The 27,813-nt window shown below is 39.9% G+C and overlaps 1 protein-coding gene across 1 annotated transcript; it reads right to left on the reverse strand.

Moving 5' to 3' along the window:
* Window positions 1-354: 354 nt before the first annotated feature.
* On the reverse strand, window positions 355-7,308 carry LOC116790981 (von Willebrand factor D and EGF domain-containing protein-like). Its single transcript, XM_032696589.1, has 5 exons — window positions 7,055-7,308; window positions 5,799-5,894; window positions 2,745-2,849; window positions 2,233-2,328; window positions 355-772 (listed from the first exon to the last, which is right to left on the reverse strand). The coding sequence occupies exons 1-5, from the start codon at window positions 7,263-7,265 to the stop codon at window positions 663-665; spliced, it is 618 nt and encodes a 205-aa protein (XP_032552480.1). The 5' UTR covers window positions 7,266-7,308; the 3' UTR covers window positions 355-662.
* Between the last annotated feature and the right edge of the window lie 20,505 nt (window positions 7,309-27,813).

Raw genomic sequence — 27,813 nt, forward strand, 5'->3', positions numbered from 1 at the left:
ATGAATACTGTGTTTCTCTGGTTTTGGTTGTGGGTTTTTTTTAAACACTGCTTAACTGATCAAGATCCAGATCTGATTGGGGGGAGGGGCAAGCAGACATAAAGTGATAACCAGGATTTAAATAAGATGCAAACTGCAAATGTTCCAAAAAGATGCAAACTGCAAATTTCCTCTTGCAACTGTTTAATCTCATTGAAGTGAAATTATCACTGAACTAACAATCACTTCTGATGATCTGAATTGAGGGCTTTTTGTTTCATATGCTTTTTAAAACACACATAATTAATAGAACACAATAATTCTAGTCAAAGGGGGAAAAATCAAAAAGAAGAGCATAGATCTATTCTGAAGAACTTGAAGAACAAATTTTATTTCAAGGTCAGCTGTTATCAACCAAGACATAACACTTCTGCTTATTAAGAAAAAATGGGAACAGAAGAAAACGTGCCATACGCTATACACAGTTGAATACTTAAAACAACTTTGTTACAATCAGCAACACTTTCATATAGAAAAGCATTTACTTAATATAGTGAGGACAAAAAGCTATTAGAAATCGGTTAGTTACCATGTTTATTTTAAGGTCCCCCACTTCTGCAGATTTCATCTCTGGATGGTTATGTAAAAAAAAAAAAAAGCAGCTTATCTTTGCTGAAGTTGCTTCATTCCTTCCTTTTCTTTGTGCACTGCAGACCAGAGTATGGCAGTCGACATCTGCACACGTTTGGAGCTATGCACTTCCCTCCATGTTGACAGGGTAGTTTACATACAGCTGAAATGAGACACCAGATACACAGTATGTCTTCAGCACAATACAGGATCATTTTTCTTCTCGCCGTGGTAGCAGAATTGTTCCCTGGTGACTGCACTGGGACAGTATAAATAACAGCATAATGGAAGAACTGAAAAGCAATGCCTTTCAATTTATGGCATCGTGGCCTTCACTGGAATACAAGCACAGTATGTCTAGTCTTATTCATGCTCCATTTCCCTTTTAAAATACTATAATTTCTGTTCTTTAAGGCATGGGCTGGTTTTGAGATGGATGCTTCCATGAAAGTGAGAGAACAATAAAAATTTCTGCTGAAACCTTTTTAAGCGAGTTCTTGGATCCACATGCATGAGAAAAGTCACCACTTTCTCTTCCCCCATAGGAAGGGCAGATGAGGGCTGAGCTTCAGCTGTCCCCTAGCTACACATCAGTTCACTTAACAAGCCAGGGGCTGCAATTTGCTTATGAGCATCTGCACCAACAGAAGTCAAACTTAATGCAGACCCAGTTAGTTCGAGAACAGTGATTTTGACATTAAGAACCTGACCACTTCTACCACTATTGCAGCTGCAGGGAATGGAGCTAAGCATTTTACAAGTTCTTTGCATCTCCCACAGTTGGCTTTTATTATAACCCTCTGTCTCAAGACACTGACAAATACAAAGGATAAGGATTTACATGGTCAAATGGGAACATCAAAGTATTATTTGTTAATGTTTGCTTGAACATATATACTGCAGAAGAACTAACACTAGATTCCTACAGCCACACAAAAACTTCAAATGCAGAGGACTTAATTCAGAGACCTTGCACCCACAATATCCAGTTTAAAAGCAATGTTTACATGAGCTTTAAACATCAGGGCAGTGCTGCTACAAGCATACAAGGCCCACGAAGAGTAGATTAAAGACTTTATAATCATCTGCTTTTGTGAATCAAAATTTGTAAAAATGCCAGTGTTTGTTCAGCAAGTGTCAGTACTAATACTGACTACAGGCAACTTTCTCTTACTCAGAATTCTAAGAGCACCTGGAATTGATTCTGCCAACTTATCCTCAAAGTCAGAATCAAGTTTCAGTTTTGTATGTCCATAGAATTTAAGGAAGTTTCTAACCCACACCAGCAGCAATAGCATTTCTGTAATGGCTATTTTCAGTTCTTTATTCTAGGGTCTCAGTATATAAAAAATATTTCAGAAATACAGACAAGACATATCAAGTAATTAATTTGGTGGCAACCAAAATCTGAATCTCTGTCAAAGTGGAAAAATTCTGTGTTTTTGACCAAATTAAAAAGCCTTATGCATACTTGTAAGAGCCCCAGTATGCGGAAGCAGCTCTCAGTTACTATTCTAAGATACTTCCCTAGAAGCTTTGTTAGGCACTGAGGATTTGAACACTACATTGGTAAATCAAACAAGCAGAGGAAAGGATAAACGAAAAATGTCAGAAGTCATTTACCTAAGTGACATGCTCCACCGACCCATCCAGCTGGACAGCTACAAATCCCAGGAGCCACACAAGCTCCATTATTCCGACAACCTTGAGGACAAATTGCTAGAAGAAAAAGAATGGATAAGTCAGCAGGATTTACAAAACTGATATAAAAGAATTCTGACAGAATGAAAGATTCAGGATGATACAAATCAAAATAGCAAAACACATTTTTCTTCCAGGCCAGATACTCAGCTGGTATAGCTCCAAAAGCACTTCCAGGACCATGAAAATGGAAAATAAAAGTATTTATGCATTATGTTAAGATTTTTGGTTTAAATCTTAACAGATGTACACCTAATGCAAAATAATTTCACATGATTTTATCTGAGTATGTACCAATAATGTAGGTCACTCATTTCTGTAGTAATGCAATGACATTTCCATAGTTATTAGTCTCTTAATACTTTTAAAATGTTTTTGTTACTGCAGTTTTATTTTTAATCAATATAAATATTTTCATGAACGTAGATACCCACCTTCTTGGCATCTTGATCCTGTCCAGCCAGAAGCACAAAGGCACTTCACAACTCCATTGACAGAGATGCATTCCCCACCATTTTGACAGCCTCCTTCACAGCTTACTGCAGAAGACAGCATACACCATGCATTTCAGAAGCAGAAGAGGCCTTCAAATAATTATCTTTAAACAGGTGGTCTAGCATCAACTACTTGTTTTATCACATCTGCAATGACTTTTCAGAGCAAGACACAGTTCTCTGAGGAATGAGTGAGGATGACAGAACCACAACTGCAAATGCCACCTCAAAAAGCAGTTAAAATTAGGCATATGCTTAAAAGCTTATTGAGCATTTAGCCTGAGAGTATTATTGCTATGGCACAGCTCCTCCCCTACCCAGCTGTGAGCCAACTGCTCACCAGCTACACCACTGTTCATCAACTACACCACAGGAACTACTAACAGGCACATTCATATCAAACTTGCCAAATCACAGCTGGTACACCAATAACCCGTGGTCAAGGATGTACATATTTCCTTACCTGACAGGACCTACATATAACAAGAGGAAGAAGAGAAACGGATATTACTTTGACAAATGAACCTAAGCAGTGCCTTCCTAAAGGCCAAATATCTAAGCCAGCCTCCTCATTTCAGAACTGTTCCACACATCAAAGCCCTGCAGGCCTCACTAATGAAGCATTATTTATGCCAGACATATGATTGGTATCAACTGTGGTGAGCAACATCTTTGAAAAGCGGCACAATCATTCTTCTGTACAATCAAATACTTCCTTTCACAAGCATGGATGTAAATTATACACCACCTTCACCGCATTGAAGAGGAACAACTATCCTTCGTTATACAAATGGACAGTTGGGATGTCCATTTGATAATTTGTAGGAAAAAAATGGCCAAATCTCTGTTCAACCACAAGTTTTGAGCTAACAGATTTTTGGCACAAATACTAAACATGCAAGGACAAACAAGTAAACTCCAGAATAGCTGGAAAAGTTCTTCAAAGCTTGTTTGCATATTTCTTTGTCACATTACATAAGTTAATGTATTTAATATTGATGATGTTTGATCGATTTTGGTAACTGGGAGAAATGCCTCAAGATTGGATGAAAGCAAATATCACTCCAATCTTCTAGAAAGGCAAGGGGGACTGTCTGGTCCTTGGCCGCTGGCTTGAGCAGGGAGGTTGGAAATTATGACCTCCAGAGGTCCCTTCCAACATCACCCATTCTATGATTCTGTGTGATTCTGTAATAGCACACTGCCCCACACACAAGTCTGTACAAGGTGAACACAAGCCTTACCTTTGCCTTACAGGGATAACCCAATAACAGAATCACAGAATATTCTGAGCTGGAAGGGACCCACAAGGATCATTGAGTCCAACTCTTAAGTGAATGGCCCGTACAGAGATCAAACCTGCGACCTTGGCATTATTGGCAAACACAAGAAGGACTTTTACTCAGACACTAATCCAAGTCTAAGCTGTAGTATTAGCATAAACTGAATCCTCACTCTGCTTTTTTCTGTTTAAGTGGTATCACTCACCTTGTTTCTGATTTAGACTCTTGTAAGAATATCAAGTTCCCCTTTCTTGAGGGGTCCCTGTCAAGATTCCACAAAGCTACACTTTCAGTTGGCTTTTAAGACATTTTAAGAAAAAAAAAAAGTTAAAAATTCTGTTGCTCAAAAATTAAGCTGACCACGCTCCAGTTTGCCTCATTGCTGTCAACACTGTTATGTCTGCTCAAACTGAATAGTTCTTTCCCAATGCATTATGTAACAGTAACTGTGTTATACAGATTTTCATCAGAAGATACTTTCTTATCTTTTCTATTCCTCTATAATGTTAACAATTTTGATATTAAATTATTATCACTGGCAGCCAAATTCTTATTCAGCCTAGTTAACATCCCAGAGCTATAGTTTAAGCTTCTGCAGACTTAGACAGATGTTACCATGTTAGGTACTCAGCTCACACTTTCTTCATAAAATATCAAATACAGCTTTATGAGAAAAATAAACAAACAAAAAAAACCACCAAGCCAAAACAACCCGTCCACAACAAGGTTCCAGAAAGCTGCAGAAGCTAGTTGAGTTCCTTCCCCAAGTATCCAGTAGGTTACATTCCAAGTAAACTCTTGGTAGCTATTACACATTGGAAGGACGTAAAGAAAATGCCCCCAAAATAAACATCAAGCATAAACAGAGAACCCTGTGAGGTGTTGCTAGCTGCTATGACCATAGTGAGACAGAAGGTTTATTAAGTTCTCAGCACACTAACGACTGCCCAACTAATTCACCAGTGTCCTTTCAAAAAAAAACTTCTAAAAATTTTTAGGTGCCACATTGAGGCTTTTCTTCTGAAAGGAAAGAAACACTTCCTTTTTCCTTCCCTTTCTGGAGATATCTTGCCTACTACATCATTTTTCCCTAAAACTATTTCAAGTTTGCTTCCCCTTTTCTCCCAGAACTCGAGTTGTCAGTAGTCTGATCAGTTCATAACAACATAACAATGTTTTCTTGGATTGCCTCTTCCAAACCACACATATATTAAATAGGTTTCACAAAACCATAAAAATTGGTCTTTGCTACTCCTCATCTCTGTCATCTCCTATTACCTCTCAACAATACATTGCCACACATATCTTTAGTGACTTGCCCTCAGTATTACAACCTTGCAGATACTACACAAAAGTTTCAACCACTTAATGCAGAAATATGTATCTATACAAGCCATTTCATTAAATTATTTAGAAAGAATCTGTTACAAAGCTAAATAGAATATTTATGTAACACATAAACATGGTATTTTCTAAGCGAAAAAATTGCTCAGATTCTCACAACACATTTCAGTAGATGTACTCCATCCCATCCTCCTGCAAGCATACAGATCCTCTAGGCCATGCATGTCTTGACAGTAAGGTCATAGGTTTAGAGAATTAAGGTCATTATTTCAAAGTGGATTAGATCCAGGACTTGAGAAGTCCCAAATTAATTTAGTCTGTTTTCAAACTCCTTGTCTTTCAAAGCTACGACTTTTTTGGGTCTTACCTTTATGACAGTATCTACCTCCATATCCAGGTGGGCATCTGCATTTTCCAGGTCGGAGGCACTCCCCACCATTTTTGCATTTTGGATAACATGTAGCTGTAAGACAGACAATAAAGACAGCTTAGATAAATATATGGGAAAATTACTAAAGTTATTACTTAAATACATAAGAAATTTGCACATTGGTATACTTGCAGTTGTCTTCGTATTTCCTAAAATATATTTGTCATGTCATCTTACATTGCCGATCAGGTGAAATAACTTCCCTGCACAGTTAAAGCTCTGCAGTTAAACTTTAAAAGAAAGTATTTATAAATCAGACATGTTACATTAAACAGGGTTTAAACTAAAACTCTTCTTCATGATGTTCGTTTTTACATATTGGGTGACATTTTCAAAAATACTTTGTCTCCCCTTGGAAACCAACAGGCACAGACTTCAGTTCGCCTTAGCTTTACACCTCCTACCATGGAAATGGGATGTACAAGTGACTCTGTGGGTCGGGTAACATCTAGGAAGTAAAGTCTAGTACTTTTAAAACCACAACATGTTCTAAATAAAAAGAAATCCAGAACATAACCTACTTTCTACTCATTTTCTTGATCTTTTTGTTAGTACTATCCTGACTAATCGCACTTAGAAATACCAGTTTAATGTTGCTGAAGCTTAGTAAGACGTCAGGCCTCTAAAAGCATTCAAGAACCGTCTGGATGCAATCCTGTGCCACGTGTTCTAGGATGCCCCTGCTTCAGTAGGGAGGCTGGATCAGAGGGCCCACCGTGATTCTGTGATTCCTTAAATACTTCCAGGGAAGTATTTAAGCATGCACAGCTAAAGCAACAGAAGGAAGCCAGCAGAAGCCTGTCCAGTAAGTGGATCTTCACCCAACGTTCAGGTGGTAAAACACGATCTACTGACCCACGGCGGGATCTACTCACCCAGGTGAGCTCTTCACGCCGGCTCTTGGCTGTGCTCTATCAGTCTGCTATCACTGCCTCACCCCACCAAAAACTCTGCGTCTTTACCCTCTTCTTCCACCGCGCCTCATTTACGCCCTCCCCGCCACCCAACCACCCACCTCTCACACCACATCCAAATCCGAGCTCCTCAGCCCTTCCCGTAGGGATTACTCGCAGGAAGGCTCTCACGACAGAGAGCGAACACAGGTACCTATGCCCAGCTCTGCTGGCACTCAGACGCGTCCCCAGGGACCCCAGCGCGTCCCACCCCCGCCGTGCCGCCCCGGGCACCGGTACCGTGCTGGCAGCGCTCGCCCTCGTAGCCCTTGGAGCAGAGACAGGTGCCGTTGCCGAGGCAGAGCCCGCCGTGCCGGCAGCGGGGGCTGCAGGCGGCCGGGCCGGGCCCTGAGGGTAGGGCGGTCCCGCGGCACAGCGGGCACAGCGCGCACAGCGCCAGCCAGAGCAGCGGGCGGGGCAGCCCCGTCCCGCCGCCGTCTCGCCGCGACATGGCCCGGGCGGGCGGCCGCCAGCTCGGGCAGTTCGTCCCGCTCCGCTCCCCGCCCCTCGGCCGCCAACTCTTCGCTCGCTCCCCTCTCAGCCCCGCTCCCTCGCGCTCCCCTCGCTTTTACCCTCTCCGTTCCTTCCCACTCCTCCTCCCCAGCGCCGGCCTCCCCCCACCCCGCCGCCCCCCGCGCCGTGTCAGGGCGGGAGGGAGCCCCCCGGGTGTCCGTGACCCCAGCGGGGCACCGTGCGGATAGGGCCGGGAGTGCACGCAGGAAACCGACCCTGGAGAAGAGGAAGCTCGGGGAGGACTTTAACGCTCTCTACAACCTGGTTGTATGCAGGTGGGGAGCGGACTCTTCTCCCAGGCAACCTGCGACAGGACGAGACGACAGTCTTGAGCTGCGCCATGGGAGGTTTAGGTTGGGCATTAGGAAGAATTTCTTCACAAAAGGGGTGATTAGACGTTGGAATGGGCTGGCAGGGAGGTGGTGGAGGTGTTTAAGGACAGACTGGACATGGCACTTAGTGCCATGGTCTAGTTGACATGGTGGTGTTCAATCATAGGTTGAACTCAGTGATCTCAGAGGTCTTTTCCAACCTAACTGATTCTGTCTGCAGAGGACCAGCCACCAGGTAGTCACAACATGCATCAGGCCTGGTGGCACACCCACCAGTTGCTGGCCCTGCCACCCAGTTCTGGGACAGCACAGCTCTGACCTCTGACCCCCTTTGAGGCCTTACAGGCTCTCCAATTTCTATTCACTTCCACCTTTAAAGGTGCTAAGTGTGAATATCGTGACACAATTTTCAAAGAGTGATTTGAGAGAGGAGTGACGTACTGAACTCACTGTCACCTTGCAGATGAGAGGAATCTGGGTTTCATAGAACCATGGAATGGCTTGGGTTTAGAAGGGACCTTAAAATTATCTAGTTCCAAACCCCTGCCATGAGCAGGGACACCTTCCACTTGACCAGGTTGTTCATATCCCCAACCAACCTGGCCTTGAACACTTCTAGGGATGGGACATCCACAGCTTCTCTGAGCCAACTGTGCCAGTGCCTCATCACTCTCACAGTAAATAATTTCTTCCTGATATCTTATCTAATATACTCTTTCATTTTGAAGACATTCCCCCACATCCTGTCACTCCATGCCATCGTCGTAAGTCCCTTTTCAGCTGTCTTGTGGGCCCTTTAGGTACTTTAAGGTGCCCTAAGTTCATCCCAGACCATTCTATTCTCCAGGATGAACAGCCCCAGCTCTCAGCCTGGCTTCACAGAGGAGGTACCCCAGCCCTCTGAGCATATTCATTGCCCTCCTCTGGACTTGCTCCTTGCCATGCTGTCTCTGGATAGGGCTTGAATACAATTCTGTGACAAATATTTCAGTTTGATCATGAAAATATTTTTAGTTGCAAAGAACACAAACATAGATGATCAGAGAACATTTTTTGTCTCATTATTTCCCATATTTCACAAGCATTTCCTATAATTTTAAAAGTTTCCCAGAGAAAGCACACACTTTCAGCACCAAGACGGAGCCCAGTGAAGTGTTTTCAGATGAGTTTTATTGACCAATAGTGAAAAAGGGAGATTATAAGCACCAATACAAAGTTTCCACAGAAAAATGAAATAAATTTCGTGCCTTTTGAAAAAACTAAGGGAAAGACAAGTCTATTTTCAGCAATGAGAGCTGACTTTGAATTACTTTTGCAAGCAGCATAAAACAGCTTAATTTGTTTTCTAGATGAAGCGGTAGTATGATTTGGTAACTACACTCACTTTGACTGAAAATCAAAATTTATTCAATTGCCTGGTAATTGACAGAATAAAAGGCAAAGCCACTTTTGTTGTAAAACTGGTTTTAATCCCTTTTCATACCTACAGTGTGTGGAACATACAGTGTGAAGTCAAAAGCTAAACGATCCCAGGTTGGGGGTGAAAACTGGAATCTTTATTTAACACTCACTTCACAATATAAAGTCTTGGAGGCAGGACATGTTAATGAAGAGGACAGGTTATGCTAATCAGGGGATGAATTATGCTAATCAGGGACAGATTATGCTAACTAGATGATTACACAATTCTCTGCTACAATTACACGAAGTGGTTAATATTTTCCGTAGCGAGGACCACATGGAGGGGAGAGAACAAAGGGACTTCTACATCATCTAACGACATTATCACAAAGTCTTTCCATATCTTGCTGAAGGAGACAGGACAGTCAAACATAGTTGAATGTTAACAAGTCTTTTAATAAGGCTTCTCAGAGTAAGGAGTTTCTCCCAGCTCCTGCTGTCCATGGCCTGCTACATAATCCTATCAGTTCCCTTTCTGCTGATAGCTGAGTTTCGGATTCCAACAATACAGTTCATAGAGGGAGTAGAATATGAGGCAAACCTGTTACTGATACCATGAAGTGCTGTCTGCCTTTTTGCAAAGATTAAGGCATATGTAATGCCATCTTTGCAAGACTACATTTAGACTTTCAAGTAGCATAGTACCATTAAATGATTAAAACAAGAGTAGCCTAGAAGTGCAATACTAAATAATAGCCTCAAACACATGCAATTGCTCTCCTTCTTGTGCCTAGGCAACCGAAGCAGCTTTTAGATGATACGTACATACAATTGTATTCATCCTGTGCAAACCCATATTGCAAATATTCTCTCATGTAGTACTAATGCTGCAAAAAAAGTAGTGATCTCATTACTCATACACAAGGTTCCATAGTGTGTTTATTTGCTATGAAGAGTAACAACATCCAAGTCTCACTCTTATTGCAGTTGCAGCTGTGGTGGGGAGAACAGCATCTCCTGTTTTTGCATACAGTATTCACTCTTGCAAGTGACAGGGTAAGAAGATTGTGCAGTGAAAATACTTGCGGTAAAACTACTTGCCAGAAATATATTGCAGAATAAATTCTTCCCAAAAGGAATAGCTGTCTTTATGCCACCCCCACAAGAGCAAAAGGAAGAAAGAAAAGAAGATGCTGACTCTGGGCTGTATTGTTCTCCGGATACATGATAATTTTGCACTTCCTTGACTTCTGCCAATAATTTTGACCTCGCTGAGCTCTTCACAGAATTATTTTTTTCTATTTCTGTATTTTATTCATAAGACAGTTTAATGTACAAGTGTGCCTTTCTGATATTAATGCCTAGCAGCAATTTGTTCATACAGAATTCTTTCCAGGTTTTAACCGCTATTCTTCATTATTCATGTAGAGAGTCTGATTTTTAAAGTACTGTTTATTATTAGTCCCATATCCCAGCTTCTCTATTCCAAAAAGATGATTTACTGGTGGCTCAGGTTAATTAAGAGCTTCCTTTTTTTATTTTTCTCCAGGTTCCCTTTGAGGATCTTAAAATAATTAATACCAAAGAAAATAATCATATTTTGAAATATGGCAAGTGCCCCTTCAGCAGGGATAATTAAATGCAAAGACTATATTAAGTAAACTTGCCCAGGTGTTTCATTGAATGAAGTAAATTTGTTTAAATATTATCTTCTGTAGGAAGGATTAGGTTGCTTCACCATCTTTATGCATCTAAATTCATTTCAGGGCTTATCAAATTTGCTAAGTGCATGTCTGCATTTACAAGGGATTGAGTCGTGTTAACAGAGGTTCTCACTGAAAACTGAAATGGTTCCAGGCGTCCGATATGCTTAGCCATAGAAGCAAAACCTGATCAAAAATTAATTAAGAAAGACAGCAGTTAATGAAGTTGCTAATTAGAGAGTTAGACAGAGAGAATTCAAATTCGTTCATTCATGTCATAATGGTCATATTTGATACTTCATTTCAAACTAAAACCAAAATAAAGCAGTTTTAGAAGTAGGACATTCACAGGCTCATTTTTTGCTTATTTCTATGGTAGAAGATGGAGCGTCAACATCCTCCAGCTATGCTGGCCAGCTGTATCATAGCAATAGCCTCTTGAGGGGCACTGCTGTCCAGTTCAGAGAAAAAGACAGAGAAGAAGTGAACTCTGCATTATAACCAGAGTTAAGGTAGTCTATAAGGTGGTATATTGTGGCAGTAAGGATGCTCACCTGGAGTCTGGGATTCTGTTCCATGTAAGGCAAAGCAGTTATAACAACCCTATGGGAATCCCCCACTTCTGGCCAGCCTAGACCACATGCATGTGTCTCTTGTCTGTTTCAAAGACTTTTATTTCATTACAGTATGAAAAATACTCGAGAAGTATAAGCTCAGATCTTCGTGTGCCGTGGGAATTTAGTTGGCCAGCTGTAATACAGCACAACCTGCTCTTAATAGTAGACACTTGTAAGAAAACAATAAGCCTAGAAATAGGGATACAAAATCCCAGGAGGTGCTTGTGCAGTGGTGATAACACAACAATCTAATAAAATGTCAGTATCCCATTAACCAACTAGATTTACTGGGGTGGGAGATAATGTTAGGAGATGTGTTATACAGCTAAGCTCTTTCCTAGACCTGTGCGCTATGTGCGGTTCCAAGCTCTGGCAAAATCATTGCTGCACCGTTACAGCTGGACTGGGTGCTGTACTTCAATCCATGTAAATAATGTGTCATCCAGAGCTGATGCTTTGTTTATCAGTGTAACATCACAGGTAGCAACCACATTTATAAGTACTTTTCAGTATAATTTGGTCTCTGTTCTACCATGTGTAGATGAGCCATCAGGTAATGGTACAGTTAAGTAGCATTGATCACAGCTGTATCTTAATTCAAGTCCACGTCAAGGCTGTCAGATAATAGGGACTTATGGCCAATATCAGTCTTCTTTGTTGACAGCTTGAATGCTGATTTGTCTTCCAGTGGAATTGGGCTATGGTGGCATTTGAATGAAAGTCTGCTAAAAGAAAGAAAATGATATATGGGTTTATTTTCAAACATGTCCATGTGTGAATTAGGTGAGCAGAAATATTATACATGTACGAGCTGTGTACAAACATTCATCCACAACTGCCAGGCATGTCTCTTGTTGGTGTCCAAAATTAAGGGTCTGTATGGATTGCAGGTACAAATTGTCCTCATTAGTGCACCTAGCCCTTATTCCATAATATGAAACCTTATTTTAATTTTTATGCAACAGATGTATTAATCAAAAGGATGCCAGCCCTGTATGCAACTTCAAAACCATTATTCTAATAAGTAATCTTCTTTACATAACAGCAAACTTTTAATGCATGGTCTTTAGTCAGCAAGACTGATGTGCACTGAAGTTCTTGTTCACAGATTTATCTTGCTTACTAGATAGAAACATGAAAATGGTATATGTTAGTGAGATATTTCAGAATTAACACTTTAGTCATTGCAATGAGTTGTAAATTTCTCAGATTGTCACCTTATATAGGCATTTGCAATTAGAGTGCAGAATAAATCTATGTCTGGGGACTTTGGGTATCCCAAAGCAATACAAGAGTATTGTCAAATGACCAGCCAGGCTCACTAGGAACCAGTTTAGCTCTGTTTGAAGCTTTGTTTTATGTAAGTCAAGGTCACCCAGTAACTATTCTCTGGATGCAAACTGCCTGACAGGAAAAGAAATTACATTTCTTTTGCCCATTAAAAGATTACTGAGCAAAAAGATCAAGGCCTGTCTTATTGGCTGACAAACAGTTCAGCTTCCAGCTGTAACCTTAGTTCCTTGTTGGATCTAATTCTATCTTTCAGGAATGTTAGTTGACGTCCAAGCTAAGAAATCTTCCATTTCTACAGAGATGGTAGGCCAGTGACCCTTTCTCTGATTTTACAAGCATAAAGCTTCAAAGTTGTTATTTTATAAAATGAGGCCCTAATATTCCACTGCAGATCACCTTCATTAGTCTCTGCAATTAGGAGAGACCAAATGTCTGCAAAAATATCACACTCAATTTAATTTTGAAAAAAGAGGCCAGTCTCACCATAAGTAAGGAATTTTCTGTTTGTGCTATAGGTGTTGAGATCAGCTCCATCCTATAGATCCACCATCTGAAAGATGCTAAGCAGATACCTGCCAGCAGAACCAAAATCTGTGATCCATATACAAAAGTGACCATGAAGGATCAAAGTCCAGATAAAGCAAGGCTGCGAGACACTTTTAAGTATCACATCCACCTTCCTTCAGTGCCATCTGGAACATCCTTATTTTTTTCTGAACTGTGGTATCAGGCCCTACATCCTGGCAAATAAAGGGCAAGATATTGCAAGGTTACCTTGTGTTTTTATTTGGCCTGAAGTTTAGAAGACTCAGTATCTGAAAAAAACATCAAAATCAAAGTGAGATAGTCCTCCTCCCATCCACTTTTCTGCTGCACTGTACTCTACTGAGTTGCCAAAGGGGGCTTATAAGAAAAGGAAAGTAATTTGATTTTCTCACCACTTGTGAGCTCTCAACCATGTTCTTCATAAATAAATAAAGTCTTTTTGGTCACTGAATCTTATATTTTGCCCTCAAAGAAATTTGGCATAGTGTCTAGTGAAAACAATAATTTTATAGCACTTGGTAAACTATTGACTATAACCCCAATACCACAGCACCGCACACAGTATAAATACCAGGGACCTAATGTTCTGTAAATTAGTTGAAGTGGAAAGTCCATATTCACTATTCATCCTGATGAACTTGAGGAAAAAACCCAAGAGGCTAAATACTAATTCTAAGATAGGGTTTTTTTACTATTGAGTAGCGAATTTTATGTTGTTCTTGTAGTTAAATCTCTGCCTCATAGGATTCAGCTTTATGCCCATCAACTTCCTACAGCATCAAATATTATTAACCATTTGATATTTATATAGTTCTTATTGTGTCATAATTCTCATACACACTTATGCTGACATAAGCCAGAGCAACACCACTGAAGCTGTCAGAGTAAAACCACTGTGAGTGGAAGCATTAGAGAATCATCATGGAGACAAAGATATCACTTTGTCTGCCACAAAAATGTTGCCAACATTAGGGTGAATGTGGCTACTGTTCAGAAGGGTACTGCAACATTATCCAGCAATGTGGAACAGGAAACGAATAAAAAAGAAAAGACCACATCTAATTGATATTTAGATATGGTAGGATGTAATTACTCATGCTGGAATTCATTCAAAGCATCAGCACTCTGAATGCTCCCTTATTTAAAAAAAAAAAAAAAATTACAAACAGTTCTTTACTGTCCACCAACAGAGAAGACTTAGATTTTGCAGTTGATTGTTAAAAATTGGTTCAATACATATTTCTATGTTTTTCGTGTTATTATGTTTGTTAAGCTGTATTGCCTCAAGTCTACATCTGAATGAAGAAAGTGGTAGCTCAAGTAAATAATACTTAGAAGTTTAGTCTTTACAAGTTTAGCCTTTACTTAGTTTACCTTTATGAGTTTAAAATTCGTTGTAAATGTTTCCTGCTTGTGTTCATTTTCACAGCACTCCTGAGGGAAAATAAAACAGCAGAACCACTCTACAGAAAATTTTTAGGCAACTCACATTTAGGCCCAATAGCAAAGCTAGAGTATAAATGGTATTGTTTGGTCCATGTTTCAAATCATGACAGCATATCTAATGTAAATGTGTCTTCATGTGACCTTGGCATGTCTGGCCAGGAAATTAATATGTGAAAAGAAGGAAGTCAGATAATAGCTTATTTCTAAAGAACTCTGTCATTCATCTGAAAACCACAGGCATCATCTTTTCTAACAGCATAGGTATGATCATTTCAAGGGATCACACCTCTAATTTTAACACAGCTGGAATCTGAGCCCTAGAAACTTAAAAAGTGAGAGCTCCTAAACATAAAACCTTAATGTCAACTGAGCAAAGAGGTTGACTTTGAATTAAAATTCATGTTAGCCAACATACAAAAAAAAGTCAAAATTATCACTAGTATCAATGAAAATATCTCAAATCTACCTCTGACTCGTGTGTGGGTAACAGATAGAAGAAATTAATATATCCAAAAAATTTTAACATTTGTAGAAAAAAAACTTCAACAACATCATCATTATCTCTCTTTAAACATTCCCATTACATAGGCAATCTCTAGTTATTTGGCTCAATTCTCTCTGCCATTTATTCACTGTACTCCATTTAAATTCAACCCATGATGGACACTAACTCTGATGAATGCTTTAATCTGCACTGTTTGAATTTTAAAACTTGTGGCAAAGAGTTCAGAATGTAATCCTAGAAAACACAAGCAGATAAACTTCTTAATTTTGCTAAATGCTCAAAAATAAGACACTAGTATTTTTATTTATTTATGTGTGTGTGTCTACCTTTTGAGCTCCTAGGGTAGGTAATACTGTCCTTAATTTCAGTTTTTATAAATGCAAAATGGCAATTTTGTACATACAGGCACATCTGGGAACATATGTTCATGAAAACAGAGCCCGAGGTGGCCTGACATTCTAGAACAGTCCAAGTCCAAAAATCCTGAAAATCAGACTTCCAAGACATAAGATTCTCCATTTGCTAATTTAGACATTACATCTACAAACATTCATAATGCCCTTGCATTACCTTAGATGATTTTGACATGTGACATTTTCTTAAACCAATTTCTTAGGCTTTATCTCTTCTGGGAAGCTTCCTTCTCCTTGTTACAGAGTTACAACTACAAGTTATATGTGAATCTCAAGTGTGGAGAGAGGACATTCACAATTTCTCATTTTATCACCTGATTATTCTCAACTGGTTTAAATCCAGCACCGCCAAAGGTGGCAGGTACCAAAGTCTGGAGTCTTGACCCCCGCAACTGGTAATTCTCTGTAAATAAAAGAAATGTATTTCTGCATCTAGTTGCCAACCATTGGGAGAGTTAAAACTCCGAAGTCCTTGGGTGAAACATGCTCCAATGGCACAAAATTATCACATCACTTTGTATACACTGCTCCTACCTGTAGCTGTATAATGGATGTTGTACCACACTATAGAACTTAGATGCTGAACAGAAAAGTGAAGAGCTGCTGCAAACACAGTTTTGGCTTGAAACATAGCCAAATAAGCTCAGCAAAAAATGTTCCAAACAATTGAAAACAAAACACTGACTGTACAAATTTATCCGAGTATACTTGATGAAGATGAGACTAATAAAAGCCCAGCTGCTTAGCATTTCAGACTTTTAGCACACACTGCTTGTATATAAGATTATTTTGGTTCCAAATTGAATGTTGCTGGCTGGAGATTAATAGGTAGACCGAACATATGCTCTTTGTCTTGTTTTAGGAGAAAAGAATAACTGAAGTTAAAAAAAATGAAATCTGAAAACCAAGCTGAATAATGCAAACAGATTATAAGACAGCCTCTTCCTCTCTGAAATGATTAATATTAATATCAAAATGTTTCATTTTTGCTGATTTGAGTGATGAAAAAGTCCAGTTCTGCATTACTTAACTCTCCTGTGCCTTAAACAAAACAACCAGAGAATACCAGAACAGACCTTCCCTTTTTTATTGTAGTTTTTTGGACATACTTTCATTAAGGGTCTTAGCAAAACCAAATGAAATCGCCTAAAGACAACGTAGTTAATATTGTCAGATTATAATATCTCCATTCTCTCTTTAGAATTATGCCCAGTGGCAGCAGTTTTCATATCTAAAAATAATTTCTAACCCAAAGTTTTATTTTGCCACTATGAAAACTAGTAGCAAACATGCCACCAATAATGTTTGCCACCAAAACCTTTCAAAAAGTATCATATCTGCATAAAAAATTGTGTGACATTCTCATACATATTTGCTCATTTTTGTAGACATGCAGTTATGTTTTAAGACTCTATATTGGTGATTTCTGAAGTTGGCAAAAATACTACAGCAAAGGATGTCAAAAGTTGCTCTGCAAAGTTATTTTAAGGGCCTGTTAATGTCAATTGCAGGCTGTAGGACTCTGTTTTAAGACAAATCATTATTAGAGGGTCTTGACTTAATTTTTAGAGATGGATATTTCCATGCCTTATACTGTATTAGTTTATGGACTAAAACAGAACACGTGGCTGATGAAGTATAGGATGACACTTTTGTTTTCTTCCTAAAGTTGGTCACTTGGTTTGAGAAACTTGATGTCCCGCTGCCATTATAACTTAAAATAAGATGGCCCTACATGTGCAAAACAATATGTATTTGCAAGGAAGAAAGTGATAAAACAAATGTCCTCCATTTCACTTCCTTCTTAATGGCACTCAGAGGAGCAGATGGGCTGCAGATCACAAATACAGACCCATCGTTTCGTTCCTCAGCCAGCTCAAGGGTGGCATTCAAGTGTTCCAGGCACAGTTCATAGTGACATTTACACTCGGTAATCAGTATGAAATATCAGTAATATTTGACTCACTGTTAGAAATGTTTTGTTATGCTGCTGAAAGAAGATGAGGCTGATGGGAATCTGTACCATCCCAATGACTGCAAGGACACCTGGTCCCTGCACCTCTCCTTAGCCCCCTGAGTCATCCAGCACCAACACCCTGCACAAACTAAAATTTCCAGTGCACAGCATCAGCCTCTAGAGAAAACTGTGTTGTTCCTCAGAAGGAAGCCAAAAGATATGAAAGACATTGCCAAAGGTTTATTTTCTTAAACCTGTATGGAATTTTCTTAGTGAAAACTTACGTAAACCAAATAACCCTAAGAAGATAATGCTTCCCAGCATGAAAAAATACCCCACCAGTGGCTCCCTGCCTGTTCAGTCTGTCAGAAGTAAAGGACACCAGCTCTTCTTGAGTACCACAGTCAAAGACAGGTAGCATTGGTTCTGCCTACACAAAAATCATCCCACTGGAGTGTACCCAGTGCAAAGCCAGCATTGTGGTCTGGTCAACAGCAGGCCAATGCTACTGTTCCTAGGTATACTTATGTATATTATTTTTGTGAATTACTGTCATTTCTGCAAAGGCAATGAGGCTAATCACAGAAGTAAAATAAGCAGTATATAGCCAAAGCCAAGCGAGACTCATTTTAAAGTAGTACCAGACAAGGGAAGTTGCAGAAATTACAATTGTAAAAGCTTGGGTTATATTTCTGTTTTGTAAAAAGAATAAAAACAGTGATATGGAAAAAGAAAGTTTTATTTCCTATTTTCAGTGCTGAGAACACCTACACAGGATAATATCATATTCATAGCTATTTTTCCTCTACAGCTATTATCTGCAACCTGTCATGGAAGTCAATACACAATACAGCCTATTGTAGTGAACGGAGGTATTATGAGACTGTAAGAATTTGTGTCTCCTTTGCAATCCTTGCATTCAGTATTGGCCATTATGGATTTGTAATAGAAGGAGATTACCCAGCAATCTGCACAGCCCATATAGTGTGTCATATTGTCTCACTGGGAGTTGGTGAGTTGCTCACAGTTTATGGATACAACAGAGCTAAAATAGAGTGTAAATACCTTAATGTCTTCCCTGCAGATGTCATTTCTGAGCATTAGCTCTCCATCTGTAGAATATTGTCGAGCTCCTACAAATACGTCTATTCAAATGTGTCTTAATTTTTAGCTGACTGTGGCTTTTTGACATGTCCCATCAAATAACCAATAATGATGTATTTTTGGCACTCATAAAACTGCTTCCCATGTCTCTCAATTCCTTGCCCCCAGCAAAATGGCTGCAGTTATTAGCTTGGGCTTCACTGTGTCATTTGTGTTATTCTAGTTCCATGTGAAGTATGACTTCCTGCTGTTTATTTGCTGATGGCAGCTAGCTGCCTTTCCCCTTCCTGAGGTTTTGTTTCCCCTCTGAAACATACTAGATTTTTTTCTGGCCAGAAGCATAGTATTTTTCATTGTCAGTACATTGCTCAGTTTCATTAGGTTCTGTTCACATCCAGCAATATAGGTACTAGAGTTACTTAGCAACAATTAAACTTCTGGAGTATAATTAAGAGGTATTTTTAAAGTACCAAATCCAAACAGTATATAATATACTGTCTGTCATGACAAAGAAATACAACCATAGAAAAATGCCTTGGGACTTAAAATTATGATTTTTTTGTTGTTGTCAATCATCTTAGATTGTAGTCTTTAATTCCAAAATACAATTCCATATGCACAATAATGATGCAAACTGCCTCAGCAGAGTTTTTTAATTCTGTTTTGTGAAGAAGAACAAGTGTTTAATTTAATCTGCTTGGAATAAGCAAAACTAAATCCCACTGAAATTCATTCCTCTCTGTGATATTTCCATTTGTCAGAAAAAAAAATCAGAATTTTATAGATTTGTTTATTCAGCCTGCATTAAATACTGATTACCAAAAAAGTCCTTTGTGCACTTCCGGGTATCACAGATAGCTACTCTGGAGTTGTTGATGAAACTGGTGTGGAATTGTAAACCTGTTACAAGGAATGAAACACTAAAAATTCCAAATGAACAGTGAAAAAAAAAATTAAACCAAGAAACAAACAGCTGAAGTCAGGATAGAAAGCAATCAAAGCATGAAACAGAAGAGTGTCTGTCCTATACAGTCCCATTTTCTGACCTACTTCATTATTTCCTTTACTGTTTTCTGCACACTGTATTTCCAAACTCTGCAATTAGAGAATGCTATAGCATTGTTTGTCGCCTATGTATATTACAAGTGGTACTTCAGTATTCTAGTATTTCCTGGCCTGTTTAAATGACAAAGTATGCCCAGACCTCTTGGTGTTCAGCTTTGAATCCCCTCTGACCAGTCTCCTCCATAGTCTATTTGGAAAACTGGCATCTTTAATCCTTCAAGTCATAAATGGGTCGGACAAGATGAATTTGGGATGTGGTGAACTAAGTCTACAGCTGAACAGAAGAACCAATATGAAAGCAGCACAAAGATCATGCTAAACATGAAGTTCTGCATTAAACAGTGCCAGGGACTACAACTGGGAAAATGGTAAATTCTTTGTTGGTAAACTGTTCACATGATCTGCTTGGCTCTTGGCCATATGAGTCAGCATTCTTCCAGGCCACCCTGAGGACACCTACAGAGTTTGAACTCCTCAAGGACCAGTCCCAGCCTATAAAACAATGTGCCCAGTCACACTGGTTTATAGGCTAAAACTGTTTATATGAGCAGGGTATATTTTGCCTGTTAGTCTCTTTACCAGCAAATAGACATTGATGCTTTTAATATCCTAATCTAGACGTAGTTTTACAGCCCTAGCATCTCCTAATGCACCATAGGGGATCTGCACTATGACTTACACCAAGCAGATTCACTATTATCTAGTGTCACCATAGATTTTTTTTAGGTGAGACGCAGCATGCGCAGAACTGGACCCTTTAATCCTAAGGTTCATCTCAGGAAGTCTTCCATCATCCCCATATCACCATTGGCAAATCAGAGCTCAAATCAGTCCAGCAGTTTAATTACCTAGGTAGCCTCATCTCCTCGGATGGTAAGATTGACGGAGAGATAGACAACAGGTTAGCAAAGGCATACAGTGCCTTTGGAAAACTCCATAAAAGAGTTTGGTGAAATAAACATCTGAAGAAAAGCACAAAGATCAGTGTTTACAGAGCCACTGTGCTGTCTACTCTTTTTTATGGATCATGGGTCATCTACCGCCACCACCTGCGACTCTTAGAACGCTTCCATCAACGCTGTCTCCGTACAATCCTAAACATCCACTGGTCAGATTACGTGACCAATACATCTGTTCTAGAACAAGCAGCAGTCACAAGTATTGAGGCCATGTTGCTGAGAACACAGCTGCGTTGGGCAGGACACGTCTCAAGGATGAAGGACCACCGCCTCCCTAAGATCTTGCTTTATGGTGAACTTGCCACTGGCTGCCGCAAGAGAGGAGCCCCGAAGAGAAGATACAAGGACTCCCTGAAACAACATCTCAGCCTTGGCCTTGATCACCATAACTGGTCTACTCTGGCCTCCAATCGGGAGGTCTGGAGACACACCATCTATAATGCTGCTGATGCTTTTGAGAACGCACGCAGGATCACTCTCAAGGAGAAAAGACAACGCAGAAAGAATCGTGTCTTGCCAATACCACCTAGGGAGTCTTTCTGCTGTGCCTTTTGCAACCGGACATGTCTGTCTCGTTTTGGCCTCTTTAGCCACCAGTGCACTTGTGACAAATGTGGGTAGCGCCCTTTCCAAATCTTCATTCGTGAAGCCTAGCCATGAGTGTCACCATACTAGAATTTGGAAATAAGAAAAACTAATTGTGATACATCTCTATCTAAAAGAGCCTTTTCATTCAGTGAAATAGCAGCCAGCAGTTTAATTATATGCCATATGCTACTATATTTGTATATATTGGGTTAGATATGCAAAGTACTAACTGCACATTGTGTTGTCAAGGAAGAATTGCTTATCATTCAGGTGGCAAAGTATTTTACACAATATTAAAGTCAAAAGGTTAATGATGAGAACTGTGAGAGAAAGTACTACAAAAGATTAATAGAGAACTGGTTAGAATAACTCAGGTACACAGTGTGACTCTTAGGGATGGTCCTGTGCGGGGCCAGGAGTTTGACTCGATGATCCTTGTGGGTTCAACCCAACTCAGCATATTCTGTGATCCTGTGAATTTGTATTAACTACATCATCCATATGGATATTTGTTTATTTGCTACCATTGCAGGCAATATTTTCCCCTCATATTTTTTTTTAGGCAAAATATTTTTCTTACATTTACAAATGCCTGGTCTGTCTGTTTCAGATTAGGCTGTAGGAAAAATGTTCAAGGTACATTTTCTTTATTACTATGATAATTTTGAGAGGGACTCCATGGCTTGACATGATTTGGGAAAAAGAAGGTATTCACAAGGGAGCTTGTGGAAAAAGGAGGAACCTGTGATTTACCAGCTATTAACTTGATAATAGAAGTAAATTTTTAATTTCCAATCTATCCTCACAGCAATACATACTCCACTTATGCTTTGTTCCTAAAATAAGGCTTACAGTCTGCACTCTAACATATAAGCAACACAGAAATAGTTGCAAGGTTTACAAAATAACAGAAATTAGGACTCACAACATTAATCAATTGTCCTACATTTTATTGGGGAAAGTCATCAGCAAAGACAATAATCGTTAAAAAAAGAAAACAAATCTGTCTCTCCATCAGGTTCAATATTGCTAAAAATCACAGAAATGAGAAAACAAAACCAAACATTGTGACAACTGTTTATAACTCAGATAGCTTTGAAAAACAAGCAATTTGAATACATTATGGAGGCAGCAAATGTCCTTCTAAATTGCCTGTGTCTGAGGGTTCCTATGTGTATGCAATTCACATAGAAATAAATGCAAAGCTCTAACTAGACTTTCTATTGCTCAGCAGCTCAGAGAACCTCAGCATGAGTCTCACAGAAAACAATGACAGGCTGGTACTTTTACCTAGAATATGCAATTTAACATAGACTGTAGAGAAAATGGATGTATTTTAAAATGTTTTCTTATTTGTTCTGACAACATCTGAAGAGAAAGTGTTGTAGACCTCAGTTTTAGTTCAGTCCTGCTAAGTGTTGAGAAACAAATCCTGGTGTCACCTCAGACACAGCATAAAACAATGATCATCAACAGGAAGCCTCACATCAACAGCACTTACCTTACTTGTTCCAGGATAAGGTCATATATCTCCTCGGAAGCAAACACAGCAAAAATTGTCTTCATTTTTAGCACATATGACAAGTACACTCTGTAGAACAAAATTCACCCTCCTTATCTGTAAGTAGGTGGTTTGGCCCCACTTACACCCAGAGCAAGCATTTCCCTGTAATGGTACTGAGGGAGTAGTTTTTGATAAGTGCTTTTGAACAAGCTCCTCTGAGTGAAGCCTGCAGAGCTAATTGCAAGCCATATTAAATTAAGAGGATCAGATGGTAAAGTGGGGAGAGGTTAAATAATTTTAAAGCTATAATGGTAAGTTTGCCCACTCCATAAAAAGTTTCTGTCTATAATGCTCTAAGGGAAGGAAAAATCTGCTTTTCTCCTGGCAAATTATTTCAGCTGTCAATTAGCATAATGAAAAATTTTGCAGCTTACCTTTACTGTGAAATTTTTTGAGTCTTTAATGTCTCCAAGTGGGAAGACCCTTTTGGAGTCCTTTTTGCAGCTAAAGACAAACAAAATCTGATTTTATATTGATATAGGACTTGAAACTAGTCCTAGGCAAAGCCTCTACTTGATTACACAGGTGGTATACATGTACTCTTTAAAGTCAGGGTATCTGCCTGCAAGGATTACTCCTGTTTCTGAAAGATATTCTGCTAATTAAACAATAAGAGCTCTGGCATAGCTCTGTTGCAAACAGTCTTCACTACAGTGAAGTTTCAGCCAGAAAATGTACCATTTTGGTACGTGGTACTGATGGCAAGAGGCACAGGTAACAGGAAGGAGGCTGAGAGCTGCTCCTGACTGATGAGTAAAGCTCTGGGTGTCTGGGTGTCTGGGAGGCCAGCAGAAACTGAGATGGTAACCCTGAATGTCAGCAGCACCTGTGAAATGGCTGCAGCTCCTCGCTTGTGCAGGGGAGGCCTCTTGTATCCTAATGCATAATAGAATGGAATTGGCAAGCCAGCGTAGTCCACAATGCACACCTTGTCCTTATCAATGCTCTTTGGGCGTGATAAAATGGAAGGGCCATGAAAACAGGAAAGCAAGATTAGGAAATGAGTTTCCCAGTGTTAACTGCAAAAGAATAGGATTTATATTGCCTGCCACCCGAAGTTAAGTTTACTGCCTCTGCAACTTTGTTAAGGCTTTGGCACGGTTACTCATTACATTCTCCCTGGGAGGTGAGAGAAACTTGCTGGGGAAGTTGGGGTTGTTACAGGATGAGAACAAAACTGGCGAGAAACACCCCAAAGCCTTTTCCAAGAGCTCTTTGGCAGAGTGGGAGGATGTTTTTCAGAGGGTTCATCAGCATCATAACTCATGGGTCTGCTCCTTAACCTAACCTACATAAGAGCTGCCTTAGCCTGAGGGGACTGAGCTATCTTGAAAGACGTGCAAGAAAATGATACACATGTAAATTAGTGAAACAGGGGGATTTTGTGTGTCTAGTTGAATTTAAAACAAATAAATGAATAATGGTTGGGGGGTTTTTTGTGTTGTGTCCTTTGGCTGATATAGTTTATGGCTACCAGCAGCTCCTGACACGGCAGAAACAGTCCTTGTAATTCTATAGCAGTGTACAAGTGACAACAGGTGACAGTAAGTGTGTCTTTCAGACACATGGTTATGCTCTACTCAGGACTGCTGATTGCTTCATCCCTTAGCACAGTACAGACCTGGAAAAGGATGGCTATGTCTTAAGGCCACCTTAGCCTACGTTTCCTTCGATCTCACTCACACATTCCAAGGAATCTAGTTAGTGCTTCCCCTCTTAATACTAAAATCAGAATGAGACCTGATTAACCTGCTCCTGGTGGATATTCTCCCTTATGTCAATAATTCAAAACAGGTCCAGCAGCTGTAATTTGCACAGTGAGAATGAGGCAGGCAGTATTTTTCATGTTTAAGGGAGACTGTACATTTGTTTATCTGAAGCAGCTGGTATTTCTGAACTTAAAAATAAAACATAATGCCATGAAAAATGGGTATGTCCCACATTACTTCAAATAAAACATGATGCCATGAAAAACGTGTAGGTCTCACATTACTTGATAGCTTTTCCTTCACTCTATGAATACAGGACACACTGTCAGCCCATTTACACCTTTGTGGCTCAGTAATGAAAGTCTTTTGTGAAGTAAAAAAGAAAGAAAAGCCTGGAAGAGTTAAGCCTAGAAGCTAGCCATTACTCTTCTTGTCAGTGGTTGTATCTCAGTGAACTTTATAAGTAATTCATGATATTCCTTTTTGTTTTTCTTACTCCACAACATAGTGGGACTGTCTTTTGAGACTGTGATTCCTTGTTGGGCTTCACAAAGAGTCAGTGGTTGACCAAGAAGGAACAAAGGAGTTTTGTGAATCTGTCAAACTGAGGGGCTATTAGATTTTTAGCTAAATTTGAGAGGAGAAAAACGTCATCTAGAAACAAAAGGAGCATACTCAATCCATATGTCAAAGCCTAACAAATCCTGTCTTTGATTTGAGGATTGTAAATGCATCAATTAAATGGATGTTACATTCCTGAATGAACCCTTGTGGTTTTCATCCGTTTGTGGCACGAAAGCGCTTTCCTGAGTGGGGACCAGGGGTTCAGGAAACAAAGGGCTCTTGAACCCACTTTCATTTCCTTTTCACAAAGAGCTTAAGTCTTCAGATAAAACCAGAATTTAGGGCTCCCTCACTTAAGCAAAGTAATAAATGAAACCTCTCCACAACAGCTGCACTTCTGGCTAAATGATAAACTATGTAGACAAAAGCTCTTCATTTGGAGCACTTCATGAGAGTATTTCTGAGAGGTAACAGCACTTAAGAAGTTGAGGGCTATTTGTCTCCTCCCTTTCACAAACAATAATTCTTCCACAGAATATGGAAAAGTGGCAAGGGACCTCATTTTCCTTCCCACTCTGGGGAAAGTGATAACCTCAGACCCAGTCACAAAGGCCAGAGCAGATAAGCATGCCAAGACCAGCATGACTTTCACTTTGCATGGTCAAGATGGAAGAGGTGCTTTCAACCACTGCAGCATTGCCTAGAGGTGACATATATTTAATTGAAGCAGCTGAGAAAAAGAAAGGAAAAGCAGAGGGCATCACAACAAGGATCTGTGGAGACACTCAGTGTCATGAGCCAATGGGCTGGATGTTCTGCCCCAGCAGCTTCTCTGCCTCACTGGGTGTGCACAGCAGGTCAGGGAGCTGCACTTGTCTGACAACAACCAGGAGTGCAACAATCCCCCCCAGAATATGTTGTTAAGGACAACAACCATGCTCCTGGCACCATCATAGTTTCTTCCTGCTCTCCACAACTGATAACAGGTATCAAAGGCAGAGATTTCGGTTCCTGATGGTTTTTGACCTTCTGACTTTCACCCTCCTTCCCCAGACTGGCAAAAAATCAGCCACCTCCTCTTTATCTCAGAGATAGAGTTGGTACAGCATGTGGATATTTGCTTACTGCAGTGACAAACAAAAAAAAGCTAATTTTGCTTGTCTATGTGACTATATGCTTGCCTTTGTAATGCCATTAATGATGCCTGGGCTCTGTAGCTCCAAAAAATCACCAAGAGAAAGACAGTTTCTGCACTTCCCATAAGAGATAGGCTGATCAGGACATTGAAGAAGAACAGTTAGTCGTACACTGCTTTTACATAGGGCTCATCCTAAGTGTCCAGGTGCCAGAAAAGGTGGGTTCATCTTTGCCTTCTCCCTTTTGCAGGTGTGGGAAGACTATAATAGAGAGCAAATGACTTTGGCAAGGTCAGTCTTGAGTCACCTGTGAAGCAGGACACAGATCCCTGGTGCAAGGGCTTATTCATACCATCCTCTGCCACCAACACGCAGTGACTAAGCAGTGAAGCCAGTGTCAGAAACCAGCTCCAAATCTGGTTCATCAAACTCACACCAACTAATGAGAGGTGCCTGAATAAGCTTGTTCATGCTGTCTTCATGACCATGTCTCCCACCTGCAGGGCGCAGTGCAGAGAGATTGTCAGGTTTCACACATTCACCTGGCATTCAGTTATTTGACTCCTACACGATGCAGAGTCCCATTTACAAAGGAGCTTTGCAAGGCATATCCAAATCAAAATCAGATTAATCAAATTCATGAGTGAAGTAGCTAATAAGTATAGTCTTAATGGAGTGGGGACTACTGGCTTTTTGCTTGGTTCTAGAGAAACAAATAAGCATACACACAGTCTATCTGCCTAACTCCGGCTTGCCTATTGCCTTTGACCACTAAACATGACCAAAAACCATAGAAATGAAATCAGCTGAGACACGAGGTCCTTGCAAACACTGCAAAGATTTGAAGGTTGTGTAAAAGAGAGATGTCAAAAGTACTCCTGTTGTAGGAAAGATATGACTTTTATGGAATCCATTGCAAAATATCTAATCTAAAATATTTACCGATTTATCTGACAGAGTAATAACTGCTAAAAAAATTGGACAAGAGGAAGTTCCTGACAGTGTAATAGAAGTTTTAAAGGAAGAGAAATTAGGGGTGCCCAGATTTCCAGAACCAGCATACTTCTAAGAAATAAATCCTAAATTAGTCAGTGCCATAAATAATCCCCTAAGAGCCTATGCTTCTGAGATTGTGGGCTCAATTATTTTTGTCATGAGAGTTAGAAGAGATTAAGCAGATAAGGGCAGAGCATACTGATTAAGGAAAAAGTGGTTTGCTCAGCAGATGTCTTGTCAAAACCGCATCCTTTAATCTGAAATACAAACACTAAGACTAGCATTGCAATGATCTGTTTTAGCCATTAGAGTATGGAGTATTCTGGGGCACAGCAGCAGGGAATATGAAGGAAGTACAATCATTAGGGTGCAGAGGAAATGTAAGGTAAATGTCTTTCTGTGAAAGGATAAACATGGTTGTCTATACAGTTTCCCACCAGGAGGAACTCGGGAGATGGACACAGCCCTCCCAAGATATTAACACTCAAGTGGGATGTGTGGTACCCTGAGGATGCCCCAGGGATAGGCTCATCTCTCTGTTGACCTTTTGGAGGGAAAAGATGCCCTGTGCAGAGCCCGTGAGCCAAA

Source organism: Chiroxiphia lanceolata, chromosome 1, assembly GCF_009829145.1.
Source record: "Chiroxiphia lanceolata isolate bChiLan1 chromosome 1, bChiLan1.pri, whole genome shotgun sequence".
NCBI classification, from domain to species: domain Eukaryota; kingdom Metazoa; phylum Chordata; class Aves; order Passeriformes; family Pipridae; genus Chiroxiphia; species Chiroxiphia lanceolata.